The following is a 13,819-nucleotide window of genomic DNA, read 5'->3' on the forward strand; positions in this document are numbered from 1 at the left end:
AATTTCTCGACCTCCCCATTACAAGTCAATGGAGGAAAAATAAACTCCCTGTTTTTACCACTAAAACGGGTCGGAATGGCCCCATAAACCATGCATGACTTCATATACGATCAACCTTCACTACCTTGAGGTCTGTTTTGCTGTTGGGCAGCTGTAAGGTCATGTGACGTCATCAAAGGTCATTTAAGTTTTTTTTGCCAATAACTCCGTACAGGAACAAGATACAGCCGCGCGGATGGTCTCATTGTGTTCAGCTCGTCAAGGCGCATCGAATGATATACATGATGACCTCGAGGTCATGCGACCTGAGGTCAACCCTTGTCCGTGCGTATCCCATGCCGTTTACCGCTTGTCGCTATCTTGCTTTGTTCTCGAGATCTCAGGGGGGGGGGGGCGGTCATCCGCCCCCCCCCGTCGGTACTAAGTTGCCGCAGACCCCCGTCGGTGCGCGGGTTAATAATAGTATTCCACAAAATGCCTTTAGGAAGCTGACAATTAAAATCCAGAGAAGAGCGCAGACAATCATGCAGCAGACTGTCTTAATCTCCCCATGCCCACAGGAGCCCCAGTGGCCCGTGTTAGACCTACCCCGCCCCGGACCTTTATGAGACCGTTAAAGACCCGTCCCGGACCGTATGAGACCCGCCCCGGACCGTATGAGACCCGCCCCGTCACTAGCCGGGTCGGTCCTGGTCGGTCCCCGGCACCCATACCGTCATCGGGCAGCTGCAGCCCGTCGTCCGAGTTGGTCGGAGACGGCGCGTTCATGTCCGGCGACGGCACCGGCGACACATCCGGCAGCTCGGGCACCAGCTCCTCCAGCTTACGGCGCACATCGCGAACACGCTTACTGAAGTTCTTGTACGCCTGCCGCCAGAAACGAACCGTCAACTGGCGGACATAGCACTAAGAGAGCACAACGTAATGAAAACAAAAATATTACAACAGTTTCTTTTATTACAGCTTTCACCATACACATGAGCAGGCAGGCAATAAGAAAACAAAGCCGATACAAATAAACTTCTCAGCGGGATAACTGTAGGCCGTCATCTACAACCAAAGACATGACAATCATGGTATGCTCTGACATTCATGCTATCTGTCGGCGATTAACTAGACTCATCAAATCCTGTCGTACAGCCAGTTTCATCCTCCCGTCGCCTCCTCATTCACCCTTGCCACGCCGGTAGGCGCGCGTGTGCACGTACCACGGCCACCACTTTGGCGTCGGTGCGCTGCGTCTCGTAGAAGATTTCGCTGCGCTCCAGCTGCTCGATGAGCTCGGCGCGCTGCTGGATCTCTCGGTCCAGCGCTGACACGTACCGCTCCACGGCGCGCACACCCTCCTCCAGCTCACTGACGAACAGGTTCGACTGCGAGCGGGCTGCCGACACAGAGAGACAGGGCGGGGCGCTAGAGGACCGCCTTCCGGCTCCCCCGAGCCGTCACCGGCCGAGGGAGGTTACTGGCGCTCCGAGTCGCCGTGAAAGGGAAATTGAAAAACAACGCGTGGCTGGCAAAGAGAGTAACGTTTTTTCCCCAAGGTCGTGCAGGACTTACCCTCGATAACGCCACCTTAGTTGCAGGCCGCACGATTAGTAACAAAAAAAAAGCCCAGCCTGAACCAGGGACGCAAAGTCCAGCAGCGGCGATACGAGCGCCCTCGTCTCACTCTCACACCTGACGCTGGGGCCGCCCCGCTGGGGCTGTTCGCTCACATTTGATGTTGTTGCGCAGCTCGTCGAGAGCCGTGTCGGAGACGTGGAACTCGCCATCGTTGATGGCCTTGAGCAGCTGATCTGTCTCCTTCTCGCTTGTCTCCACTTGCCGCACGTGGTTGATGAGATCGCTCGTCTGTCGGCAGCGGGGCGCCAGACCAAGTCACAACGGCGCACATCGACCCGCGGCAGCGCCAAGCGTGGCCACTACATAGTATACAACCTATCATTTTAGCAGAAGGGGTCGTAATCCTAGTGTTGAAATAAATAGAGCATTATCGCATTTCTCGAAGTACTCTGAAAATGGTAGAGTACTTCAAGATCCATTGTATCGGTCGCATGGAAACATGCGTACAGGTGTACACTGTACAGGTGGCCGGATGACATGCAGCTAGGTTCCGACTAACGACTGATATAGTTTGTCATATGGTTTTCTGAATTAACCCTCGCCCCGTTAGGGGCGGGGGACAATCCCCCTGGGGGGCAATTTGCCCCCCGTGGTTTTTCCTGAATAGCAAGCCAAATTTTCAGTACCTTCCCGGGCATCGACACCTTCACACAAAATTTCAAGTCTTAGGTCACCTTAGGTCAGGAGTTATTGAGGTCAAACTGAGGTCATGGTCGAGCAAAAATGAGCAAGACACAAGAAATCTTGAAACGCTCACAAAGCAATTTCAAAGTTCTTTATATGGTCATGCAGAGAAAAGACGGCACTACAAAACTGCTATCTCGGATTTTCAAAATTTTGGTACTGATCCATAAAAATACATAAGTTGATTTTTTTTAAGAAAAACGTTAACAAACAAGTTTTTCGAACTTCGAAAACCGGAATATATGTGATAGTCCCTGCGCTCTTCTATCTACATACCAAATTTGAGATCAACACCTCCTTTTTGCCCAAGCCATGGATGAGATAATAATCATCCATGGCCAAGCTATAGCGAAAACTGATCAATTGATGACGTCAAATTTTATAACACAATTTTTAGCAATTCTAGACCACGTAGCGCAAATCAAAGAACAGCATTGAACTCCCCGTGACGAGCTGCATCGAATCGATACCCATTTTATGCAAAAAATCAACTTTGAAATTTGGCCTAATTTGACCTGACCTTGACCTGGCCTTCACCAGAACATAATCTAAACTGACCCCAAAGGCTGCCTGACCCACATAATCGCATTTGTCATGTAAAATTGACCATAAAAGATGCATCACATGATATTTTCATATTGTGATCCTCAGTGACCTGACCTGGCATCAGTGACCTCAAATAGCAAAATATGTGTTTGACGAACAATTCCCCATCGGCCATCGATGATTTTCAACGACATGCATTTTACTTGATTTTACAGCACATTTCTTGAAATGCCTGTAAACTGTGAAAATTCGACCTTTGACTTGATCTGTGACGCTATCGGTTTGACCGAGCTCAATGAAATTGGGTCACAATGTAGTTCCCCGTTTGGGCTATCCAACACCGTTTGCTGTTTGTCGCTGTGTTGCGTGGCTCTCGTGATCTTAGGGGGGGGGGGCATAATGCCCCCCCACACACACACACACCCAACAGGGCGCGTTGCTCGGCAGACCCCAACGGGGCGCGGGTTAACTGATAGCTATCTTATGTAACCATCATGGTATACATTCTCTGTAATCCGCATGACAGTAAATGAAACCAAATCTACATCAGGTACGCCGGTATTGGACATACAATTATGCACTATATGTATTCATACGAGTACATGAATAAAAGCTGATGAATATGGAAATGGATGCATATTATAATCAGAGCTATGAAAAATCAATAGCGTATGCGGCGCCCTCGGTCACGACGTGGCCCTCAGTCACAGGAGTGCGCAGCCCGGCGTAGGTACCCACCCTGAAGTCAGAGAGGGCCTCGACGCGCTCATTTCTCACTCAAAAGAATGCTAGGATATGGGTGTCATCACCCTGAAGCCGGATATGATCTACGGCCTGAAGTTGGACAAGATTTAAGCGTTCTTACCCTGACGTCGGACAGGATCTGGGCGTTCTTACCCTGAAGTCGGAGAGGATCTGGGCGTTCTTAACCTGACGTCGGACAGGATCTGGGCGTTCTTACCCTGAAATCGGAGAGGATCTGGGCGTTCTTACCCTGAAGTCGGAGAGGATCTGGGCGTTCTTACCCTGAAGTCGGAGAGGATCTGGGCGTTCTTACCCTGAAGTCGGAGAGGATCTGGGCGTTCTTACCCTGAAGTCGGAGAGGATCTGGGCGTTCTTACCCTGAAGTCGTGGAGGATCTGGGCGTTCTTACCCTGAAGTCGGGGAGGATTTGGGCGCGCTTACCCTGAAATCGGGGAGGATCTGGGCGTTCTTACCCTGAAGTCGGAGAGGATCTGGGCGTTCTTACCCTGAAGTCGGAGAGGATCTGGGCGTTCTCCTTGGTGTCCGCCTTGGTGACGTTGCTGACCACGTTGCGCAGCGTGGACGTGAATGCCGGCTCGAATACGCCGCGCTCGTCCCAGATGTTCAGGATGCGCGTGATGGCCGGACGCAGCTTCTCGTCCCTGTGGGGAGGGGCAGCGAGCCAACGGTCAGTGTTAGTCGCAGAGGACTGAGAAATGGCGCTCATTAGCTGTGGTGGTTCCAACTCAATACGGCGCCAAAAGGAAATAAAGTGACTGCAATTCGTAGCATCATTGTGTCGAGAGTTCATGAACCTCCACGAATCATACTATGAAAACATTTACATCAAAGGCGCCTTTAATGTAAATGTTTTCATAGTTTGATTCGCGGAGGTTCATGAACTATCGACACGATATTTGTCCATATTATAACTACAATCGTAGCATCGTCTTGAAATGCGACAATCGATTGTGTATTAAAGTGTATCCGTAAAATGGTGCTTAGGCCAGTTAAACTAACGAAAAAAAAATCACCAGCGGCGGTTATTCTAATATCAAAATGTTGGGCACGAGCTTCCCCAGTTACGCTAAAAAAAAAAAAAATTGTTGATATGCAAAAGAATATTAGCCAGTCAAACTTACTTTCTATACCTACTAGGTCGTTCAATAAGTAAGGTAAAATCACTCGTATTTCAGTCAACCTTTGGTGCAATGACACAAAACTAGCCACATATGTTCATTGAAATCTCGTCTACAAACTGGCTATAAGCATTTATTAGCAGGTCACTTCGGCTAGCCTCTCCAGCCTTCGGAACTCGAACCTACATCCAACCACCGTTCAGGCGCACGCGTTTATCCCAGCACTCCACCCGGGGTTGAAATCCTACTCGGAAAACTCCTTATTGCTATTCCAAAGCCATGTCTTGATTATGTTCTTGATTGCCTGATCAGTTAAGATTTCAAAGTACACAGCAGGTCCAAACAGTCGAAGTGGGACGGCGTCAGATCACGGCTGCTTTCCTGTACTGCTAAAGCAAGCAAAGGCGATCCCACATTGATGCCTCGTTCAACGTCTTTCTGTTGTTCAGTGAGCTCTTTCTGTATTTATCTCGTGAAGACTTTATGCATATCAAGCATATCTGATGATGCCTAGAACTGTTTCGACACAACACTTCACTCTGCAAATGAAAGCAGTCACGCAGATACTTTGGGTCTCCATAATCAGCTCCCCGACTTTACAGATTGTGACAAATCCAGAGAGGCCTGCGGACACAAGTCTACTTGCTCTAGAGTCTAGAACTTTGTCTCTTACACTGCTGTGTTCTTGTTAAAATCGTCGTAGCAACTGTTCGCCAGCAAGCATTGCTAATGGCAATAGCTTCATTGCAGGGTCAGCTCACTCGTTTTGAGGTGAATTTCGGCTCGCCTGACAAACCGGGGATTTCAAGAACGGAACTCTGCTGCATCAATATTTTCATGCCGACCGTGTTCGGACAGTGAGCCAAACTCATAAAAACAGTTTCAAAGGTTGTGTAGAAAATTTTTCAAAGATTCAGATGGTATATTTGATTTTGCTTGAATTCGTCATATAAATGAGCTATGGTACATTTTACCTTACTTATTGAACGACCTAGTATTTGCGGTTGTTATTTCTTGTTGCGTGGTTCGTAAAATTTGTGACCGACTTTAAAATCGTTTGTGTTGTCCCTTTTATTGCATCATTTTGTAACAATAAACCGACTTTTCCAATGTTTCAAATTTATTGTAACATTTTTTGTTACAATAAATTAAAATGGGTGAATTTAGTGAGATTGGTGCAGAAAAAGAAAACATTTATAGTGACATCGGACGATGTTGCAATAAACTCAAATTTTTTGTAGCACGCGATTTGCACAGGTTTTAAACAAACTGAAAAGTCGTCCTACGTCTCCACCCTAGGAGCTTTAATATTGTGATTCTTGAATTGAATATGCTGTTTATTGTAACATCCATCCCGAGTATTTCCCGATGTGGCAGCCTTTCACGTTGGCAAAAGTGGCGCACTAGCTTTTCCAACGTGGCGAGCAGCGTCTTCTGCGACTTCTGCTGCTTCTGCTGGCCTCCTGTGTTAGTGATGTCGTGTTTGTGAAAGGTCTTTGTTTGTACCTGTCTCAGTTTGAATTTTGCAGGTGTGTTCTTTGGCGTGCTCTGTCGTTGGCATGCCGCTCAGCATAGGCACGGAATATATAGTCTACGACAGTCTACTACCCATTGTCTCTCAATTCATTGCGTTAGCTATCACTAGGTGTTGACCGAATAACGTCCCCGGCTGCTTCACCGGGTGTGGGGTAGGCTCCCACTTCAGCCGTATCCTGGGGGAAGGGGAGCAGGAGCAGGAGGAGCAGGAGCTCTCCTGTAAATGGGACGAAACTGCCCGTTTGAGGGAGGTCCGAATACAAAAAAAAAGAGATCTTATATAGATTACAGACAAAGTGAAAACTCGGGCATTTCGCAAAATGCCTAGGCAGTTTGCAAACTCCCTGGCCCACCAGGCATTTTGCAAACTGCCTGACATTATTTTCCCAGGCATTTTGAAAAATGCCCGACATCAAACTCACACCAGCGTATAGGTAAGCATCATTTGTAACTGCCGCTTACAAAAGTTAATCGCTGCCAATGCGCACCAAATGGGAGAGGAAACTGCGTTCTCCGGGTAGCGCCGCCGAGTTCAGGTCACCGAGCCCCAGCGGCCGTCGGGTGCCGAGCACCGGGCGGGGTTTCATTGGTAAACATGCGCTCGGTACAATGATTGCACTGTTTCTAAGAGCCCTTGGTGGCTTTTTGAAAATACTATGGGTGGATATTGATCAGAAAAGAGTATTCTTTCAATTCAAGAAAATTTGATTGTTACACGTTTACATTATCAATCGTATCTGCCGCAACAGTAGCCCACCAGGGCAGAACACTGGACATTGCAGCTTTCATACAGTACGGCTAGAACTCCGTAAATACGAAAGGTACGGAGACGGTGGCTTAAGTCTATTCAGTGGTGGCTCCACCTCGACGGAAGTGACGCAAGACGTAGGTATAGAGTTTCACGAAATGGATGCACGGTTGGCACGGTCTGTTATGTTGTCCCTCCTGAGCGCTGAATGGATGTTATTTTAACGGGTCCGGCACCACGGCATCTGGACCAGGGCACTCAGCATCTAAACCCCTGAAGCTGAAGCTGCTCAACCTCAGGCTGCAACCCTAACTTACCGTTATCCAAAAGTGATGCAGCTGGTTCAATTATGACTGAATGATTTCTATTGAAAAACTAGCTATGACTAGTTTACCAAATGAAAAACTAGCGTGTTTACGATTGAATGAAAAACCAACTTATGTTGACTGAGCTACCTGTCCGCTATTTGATTCATTCCACAAGGTCTGCGCTGGCGATGCCCCTATACATAACTTTCAACAACTATTTACGCTTACAATATGTATGTTACAGGGAGTGTGCGATTCAGAAATCGATTCGCCGATGCTGTGGCTTTGGACAAGCTTTGGAGATTAGTAAACATTAGTACCATTCACTCAACGTTGGCGCCGGAATTCCCGGCTTTGGACCCGGCGAATCGATACGCCGCAAAAGAAGGTAAACGAAGCCGGGTTGACGAGATTCAACGTTCGGGTATGGTACGAAGGTATTTGGTTGTGTGTTGGCATCATTTTTGCCTTTTTCTTTAAATGTGGAACGGGCGTGAGGCTTATATTGAAAAAATAACGTTGCAGCTTGCCTTCGGAAATTGCGTGATAGATGTATGAAGTGCGCCATTCAAGGTGACAATTTCGCCGTTGGCCATCATGAAAATAGTGATGAAGGCTTTTCGCACGTACTATTTTAGACTCACAAGCGACTCTGGAATCATTTATCGAAAGATCGTGTTTGAAGAATCCGGTAAGTCTGAAACCTGCACAGAACGACTTCTAAAATTCGAATTGCGCAATCTTAAAAAAAAAATGAAAAAGGTATAGTTTCCCTTTAATTTGAATCAGGTGACTAGCTTCTAATAGCGTAAAACACAATTATGACGAGTCTGCCCTGCAATTACCCATCTGGGATCGGACACGGGGCTTGGAGCTAGGTAAATTATAAAAGTTGGAAGTCTGCGCTGCGAGTGTGGGTTTTGAAATATGGATATTTTTATGTCGATGTGACCCGTCCCGTCAGAGCCGGGTCGGAGGCGGGTCGGACCGTAGCGTCTGACTCACCTGACCAGCGGCATGGCGCCCTCCAGCACCGTCTGGAAGGACGGCACGAACTCCAGGTTCTTCCGCTTGCTGTACTGGATGACATCGTTGGCCAGGTAGAACAGCGGCAGCCGCTGCTGCACTTTGGCTGCGGAGGAGGCACACGACGGTCAGCTATCGGCACCCGGCGCCCAGTGACTTGGTGAGACATCCGGCCTGCGTTAGTTCATAAAACAAAGGCTACTGACGTGACTGTCTACTGACCTGCTACTGCAGACGATAGCTCATGACCTAGACATGAGTGCCCAACGCACACACACTATGGTGCATCAAACGCCCTTTTCAAATGTCAATTTGACAGCTTTGGCCCGGCACAAATATTAAAGGGACCCTCCCACCTTAACATAAGATTTGAGTTGAGATAGCCAAAATGGGGTCCCTGGCTCACAATTACCGGTTTCGGCACTCACAACATAGAGAAATGCCTTAAATCGGAAATATTGAATTTCAAAATTGCAGCATTTTGATTCAGAGGGGCTAATGCATAGGAATACCCCTCTGAATGTGTGACGTCAGCGCAGATATCTGATGATTTTTAAATGTTTGACTAAAACGTTTTGTAGCACGCGGTGGTATATGCTGCTTTGCGCGCAACAAGTGCCGCACTTTCAGCTGCCAAACTATTGCTTCCAAATAAATTCGCTAGGAACAGCGGAGATCCCAAAAAGTAAACAAAAGTAAAAGTATAATATCTTGAAAACCGGTGAATATTTTTTGGTGAAATTTGGTAGATATTCGTTTTCGCCCTTTCTGAACCGAGCGACATCACTTTCATGCCAATTCATAAACTTTTTTGAAGGTGGGAGGGTCCCTTTAACCCGCGCCCCGTAGGGGAGGGCCGAAACGCCCCCTCACCTGTCCTTTTCAGTAGATATCTCGTGAGCTGCAGCAATCAGCAAACGTAACCAAACTTTCAGGACCCCTCTCAGCATCAATTTTACACATTGTGATTTTTTTCAAAAGGCTACGATAGGTTGGCCACAAATGACTTCAAAAACACGTCATGTTCTGCCATTTTCGACCAAAAAAGGTTTCGCGGGAAGAGCATCCGGCCTACAGCTTTGAAGATACAGAAAAATGTTCTTGACATGAAATATGTAGAATTACCAGGGCTTATAAAAATGTTATATTGGATTTTTTATTTTTACCCCTAAACATAATAAAAGTTTTTTTTTTGACGTATCATGCAGAAAAAAAAATAGAATTTCGAAAAACGGAATATATGTTATAGGGGAAGCGGGGGGAACACCGCCACTGTGGGAAACACCGCCACCCCATCTGGCGGCGAAAGTATGAAATGTGAAGTGTAAAAATCCGTTATTTCCTATTAACCGCACGAAGGTAAGCGTCTTCTGATTTGTGTTCCGGTGTTTCAGTGTAATCGAAGCTCAGTGTGGGCATTTAAAGAAAAATGCACATTCGCTTATAAAAATTCGATGAGTTGGGAGCACTTTTGAATGTCTTTAAGTAGAGACTCATTTTGATTTACTTGATTAGGGGAGAGTGGGGCAAAGCGGCCACCCTAACGCTTCTCGCGATGCCAACGCTTGATTTTTAAACTTGAAAAGATTCTTTCTATACCAATGTGATCCCTATTAAGTTGCCTTTTATTTCAACTGCGTTTTATTTCCAAAGGCGTTCACATATGGAAGATATGGACAAAACTTTAAACCTATGCATATTAGCCACTTTGCCCCATACCCTGGGGCAAAGCGGCTACCGGCATCTTCTCAAGTCCCGATATGAGAAACAAAATAGTTGCCTCTTGTACGACTAGGGTATTTGATGGTGACAAGGTTTAAGCGAGGATGGATGTTTGCTTTGTCAGCATCCCACCTGTAGGTAAACAAAGAAAGGATTTTCATGAAAAAAAAACATTTAATTGCATTATTTGGTAACTCATGCAACTGAAAAGTGGCCAAGATGAATGCTTGACGACGCATTTGAATATAGATCATGTTTTTTATCCAGATAGAAACAACATATGGCCAATTGGGGGGTGGCCACTTTGCCCCGGCCACTTTGCCCCGCGCATACCATTCGAGACAAAAATATTCCAGCTTAGCTAATAGTGGGATAAAAAACATTAAAATTGGTAGAATACATGTACGATAACCATGCAATGCATGGACAAGAACGCTTATAAAAAATTCCAAACGGTTATGGAATAACATGACATTTAAAAATTGTAAACATAGTTGGTAACCTGGCAAGAAATGCTTTTCCGTGTTTCAAAGAACAATGGTGATGGGCCTGAAACCCTGGTCTGGCTCATTCGAACGACCGTGAAGAGAAGTGTAATTGGAAACCATAAATTGGAACTGACGCCAGCTATGAAGGACAAAAACGATGGGTGGCCGCTTTGCCGCGGGTGGCCGCTTTGCCCCACTCTCCCCTACATCGAAAAATAACTGATCGGCTTTGTCCTGTAAGAAAGGTTTGCTTGAACCGTGTAGTACATTCTTGCCGCTGGCGATTTTTGCTTGTGATCACTTATTGGGGAACACCGCCACCCCGTGGCGGTGTTACCCCGATTGAGGTTGCGGTGTTTCCTGTTCGTAGCGTGATAGTGACGAAACTCCAAAGACACGCTTTATTTATGTTCGTAGATGTTCCTAAGCCGGGAATAAGCAGCTTATTTGATTTTTTACTTTATATTTTTCATGCATCCCGACCAAGCACTTGCCAGCTGTATAAAACTGGCAAACAGCTGATGAACCTATACCTATTTAGGTGTCCATTACCGATTATTTGCGAAAATTACCACTTACCGACAGGAAACTCATCGCACGCGATCTCTGAACAATTAAAAGCTTTCGTAGGAATGGGTTGGGTTAACATCAATACCGGTGGCGGGGTTACCCACACAATTTGTAGGCGGCAAATATGCAAGGTATTTTTAAAAGTCGTGATACATGAAAACCTTTTATGTAGGAGCATGCAAAATAAGTACCTAAAACTCGTGAGAAAATGTTTAAATATTGTAACCAAGACAATAACTACCAAGAGACTTCACACATATTCTCTCATTTTGGCGAAAAGCTTAGGGGGGCGGTGTTACCCCCGCTTCCCCTAGCCCCTGTCGTCTTCCATCAACACACCAAATTTGAGATCAATACCTCTTTTCTGACCAAGCTATGGCGAAAAAAAAAACTTCAAAATTGATGACGTCAAATTTTTCAAACAGGTCTTTTAGCCATTCTATACCACGTAGCGCAAAAAAAGACCAGCATTAGACCTCACGTGACAAGCTGCATCGAATCAATACCCATTTTATGCAGAAGGTCAACTTTAAAATTGGACATTATTTGACCTGATCTTGATCTTATCTTCACCAGAACGTAACCTTAACTGGCCTTAATGGTCGCCTAACCCACACTATCGTATTTGCCATGTAAAATGGACCATAAAACATGCATCACACGACACTAGTTCATATTGTGACCCTCAGTGACCTGACCTCTGTGACCTGACCTGGTATCAGTGATCTCAAATGGCAAAATATGTGTTAAACAAACAAGTCTCTCACGATGATTTTCAATAGCATGCCTTCCACTCGATTGTACAACAAATTTCTTAGATTGCCTGTAAACGGTGAAAAATGCGACCTTTGAACCGACCTGTCACATCATCAGTTGGACCGAGGTCAATGAAATTGGGCAAAATGTAGTTCCCGGTGGGGTTATCGAACGCCGTTTGAGTTCTGAAAATCGGTCGATAACTTTCAAAGATCTTGGGGGGGGGGGGGCGAAAGCCGCCCCCCACGGCCCTGAGTATGTAAAAACCTCGGCTTTGACATACGGTAAAGGTTTCAGCCTCCAAAGAAAAAAAAAAACGTTTTAACGGAAAGTGTCTTTCTGCAATAACGTTTGACTCAAAACTTGTCAGGCAACTTGAACGGAGCACCGGCGTATTCTAGATATTAGCGGAAAACTTCATAGGCGTGTTAAACACCTTCCCCCAGCCTGGCAAGGGATAATGAAAAATAAATAGCTTTAGCCTGCTGCCCCCCCCCCTCCCCTCCCATTTTAGCCAAGCGTACGAAAAACAGGCCTCCTAAGCCAGTCTTTTTTATAATATATAGTTACCTAATCAAAAAGACAGCATGCATCTATTATAAACACATGGCCTAAGTCCTAACTATAAACACATAGCCTAAGTCCTAACAGAGCACCGTGGCCCGCAAAAAAAAAAAACTGAGACCACAGCACAATGGACGTTTCAGTGGGTCTAGCCTCTCACTATCTTTCAGCCCTGATAAAGTTGGATCTAGGCGACCTACGCCTACAAATAACACACCAATTTGTAGCAATTTTATTTAAGAACGTGATCGTATAACCTTAACCTTCGCCCCAGTGGAGGGGGGGGCATATGTTACCACCCTGTCGCGTTTTTTGCGTGTGAATAAAAAAACCGCGGCGCGTAGTGCCGCGCCGCTTGGGGTAGCTTTTGGTACATCAATTTTGGACAATGTGTGAAATTTTTGACCCCAGGTCATGTCAGGTCAGGTCACCAGGTCAAGTTAACTGACCAAGCCTAAAAAAGTTTGCAATTATGTTCAGCCTGCAGTGTTTGTCAGAAAGATTTTAAACTTGGTGGATTGCAAGCTGTTATGGGCGCCTACAATTTGTATAGCTCGGATTTTTTATATCCGTGACCTAAGGTCAGGTCAGTGGCGTGACCTTTCCATTACAAGTCAATGGAGAAAAATGAAAATGCCTCTAGATCCGTGTGTACGCATAGGAACAGTCCAAATATCTCAGAATCACAATGATTTGGACCATCCGTGATGACCAAGGTGTCATTTTTGCTGATAGCCTCTAGAACGGTCATCCGAGGTCATTTGAGGCTACAAACAGATTTTTGCCAATAACTCGCGACTGGAAAGAGATAGAATGCTGGGGGATGGTCTCATTGTGTTTGTCTTGTTGAGACGCATCGATTGATATGCAACATGACCTTTTCCGGTCAGGTCATGACCTTGACCTGAGGTCAAATTTTTAAGTTGACCTTTCAAGGTCAAATTATAGTTCATTCGACGCGTCTCGGCAAGAGGAAAACGATTCTGGCAATAGAAATGTCGTGGCTTTTTGTAGTCAAAAGTAATTGTCGAAAAAAAAACTCGTAAAAACAGCTATTTTTGGAGTTTTTGCCCTCTGGAGGCTAAACCGTTGACCTGAGGTCAATTTTGATAATGACGTTATCAAAAGAAGGGTTCAAAAGCTATCGATTGCTTTTTCATTCGTTTTTCTAGCTACCATAGTTCCTGAGATAACGGCATGTTTTCTAAAAAAATATAATGACAATTGGCAAATTTTGACCTTTGATGACCTCTGGTGACCCCAATATTGCTCTAAGATGAAAAATGACTGAAATACTTTCAAACGTACGCATTGAGAGCTATCGACTGTTTTTTACCGCGTCTTTCTAGCCCTCTTAGTTTT

The 13,819-nt window shown here is 45.8% G+C and overlaps 1 protein-coding gene across 7 annotated transcripts in view; it reads right to left on the reverse strand.

Annotated features, from left to right (window-relative positions):
- LOC122364794 (death-inducer obliterator 1-like) overlaps positions 1–13,819 on the reverse strand; it is a 37,209-nt gene that overhangs the window by 9,472 nt on the left and 13,918 nt on the right. For all 7 annotated transcript variants that reach the window (XM_043335533.1, XM_043335538.1, XM_043335537.1 and 4 more), the window contains exons 3-7: positions 8,337–8,463; positions 4,106–4,262; positions 1,719–1,854; positions 1,209–1,384; positions 714–867 (exon numbers count right to left, since the gene is read on the reverse strand). In XM_043335533.1, the coding sequence (XP_043191468.1) occupies positions 714–867; positions 1,209–1,384; positions 1,719–1,854; positions 4,106–4,262; positions 8,337–8,463 (750 nt within the window). The remainder of the gene's footprint in view (positions 1–713; positions 868–1,208; positions 1,385–1,718; positions 1,855–4,105; positions 4,263–8,336; positions 8,464–13,819) is intronic.

This window comes from Amphibalanus amphitrite, unplaced genomic scaffold, assembly GCF_019059575.1.
Source record: "Amphibalanus amphitrite isolate SeventyFive unplaced genomic scaffold, NRLGWU_Aamphi_draft 000698F_arrow, whole genome shotgun sequence".
Classification (NCBI taxonomy): Eukaryota; Metazoa; Arthropoda; class Thecostraca; order Balanomorpha; family Balanidae; genus Amphibalanus; species Amphibalanus amphitrite.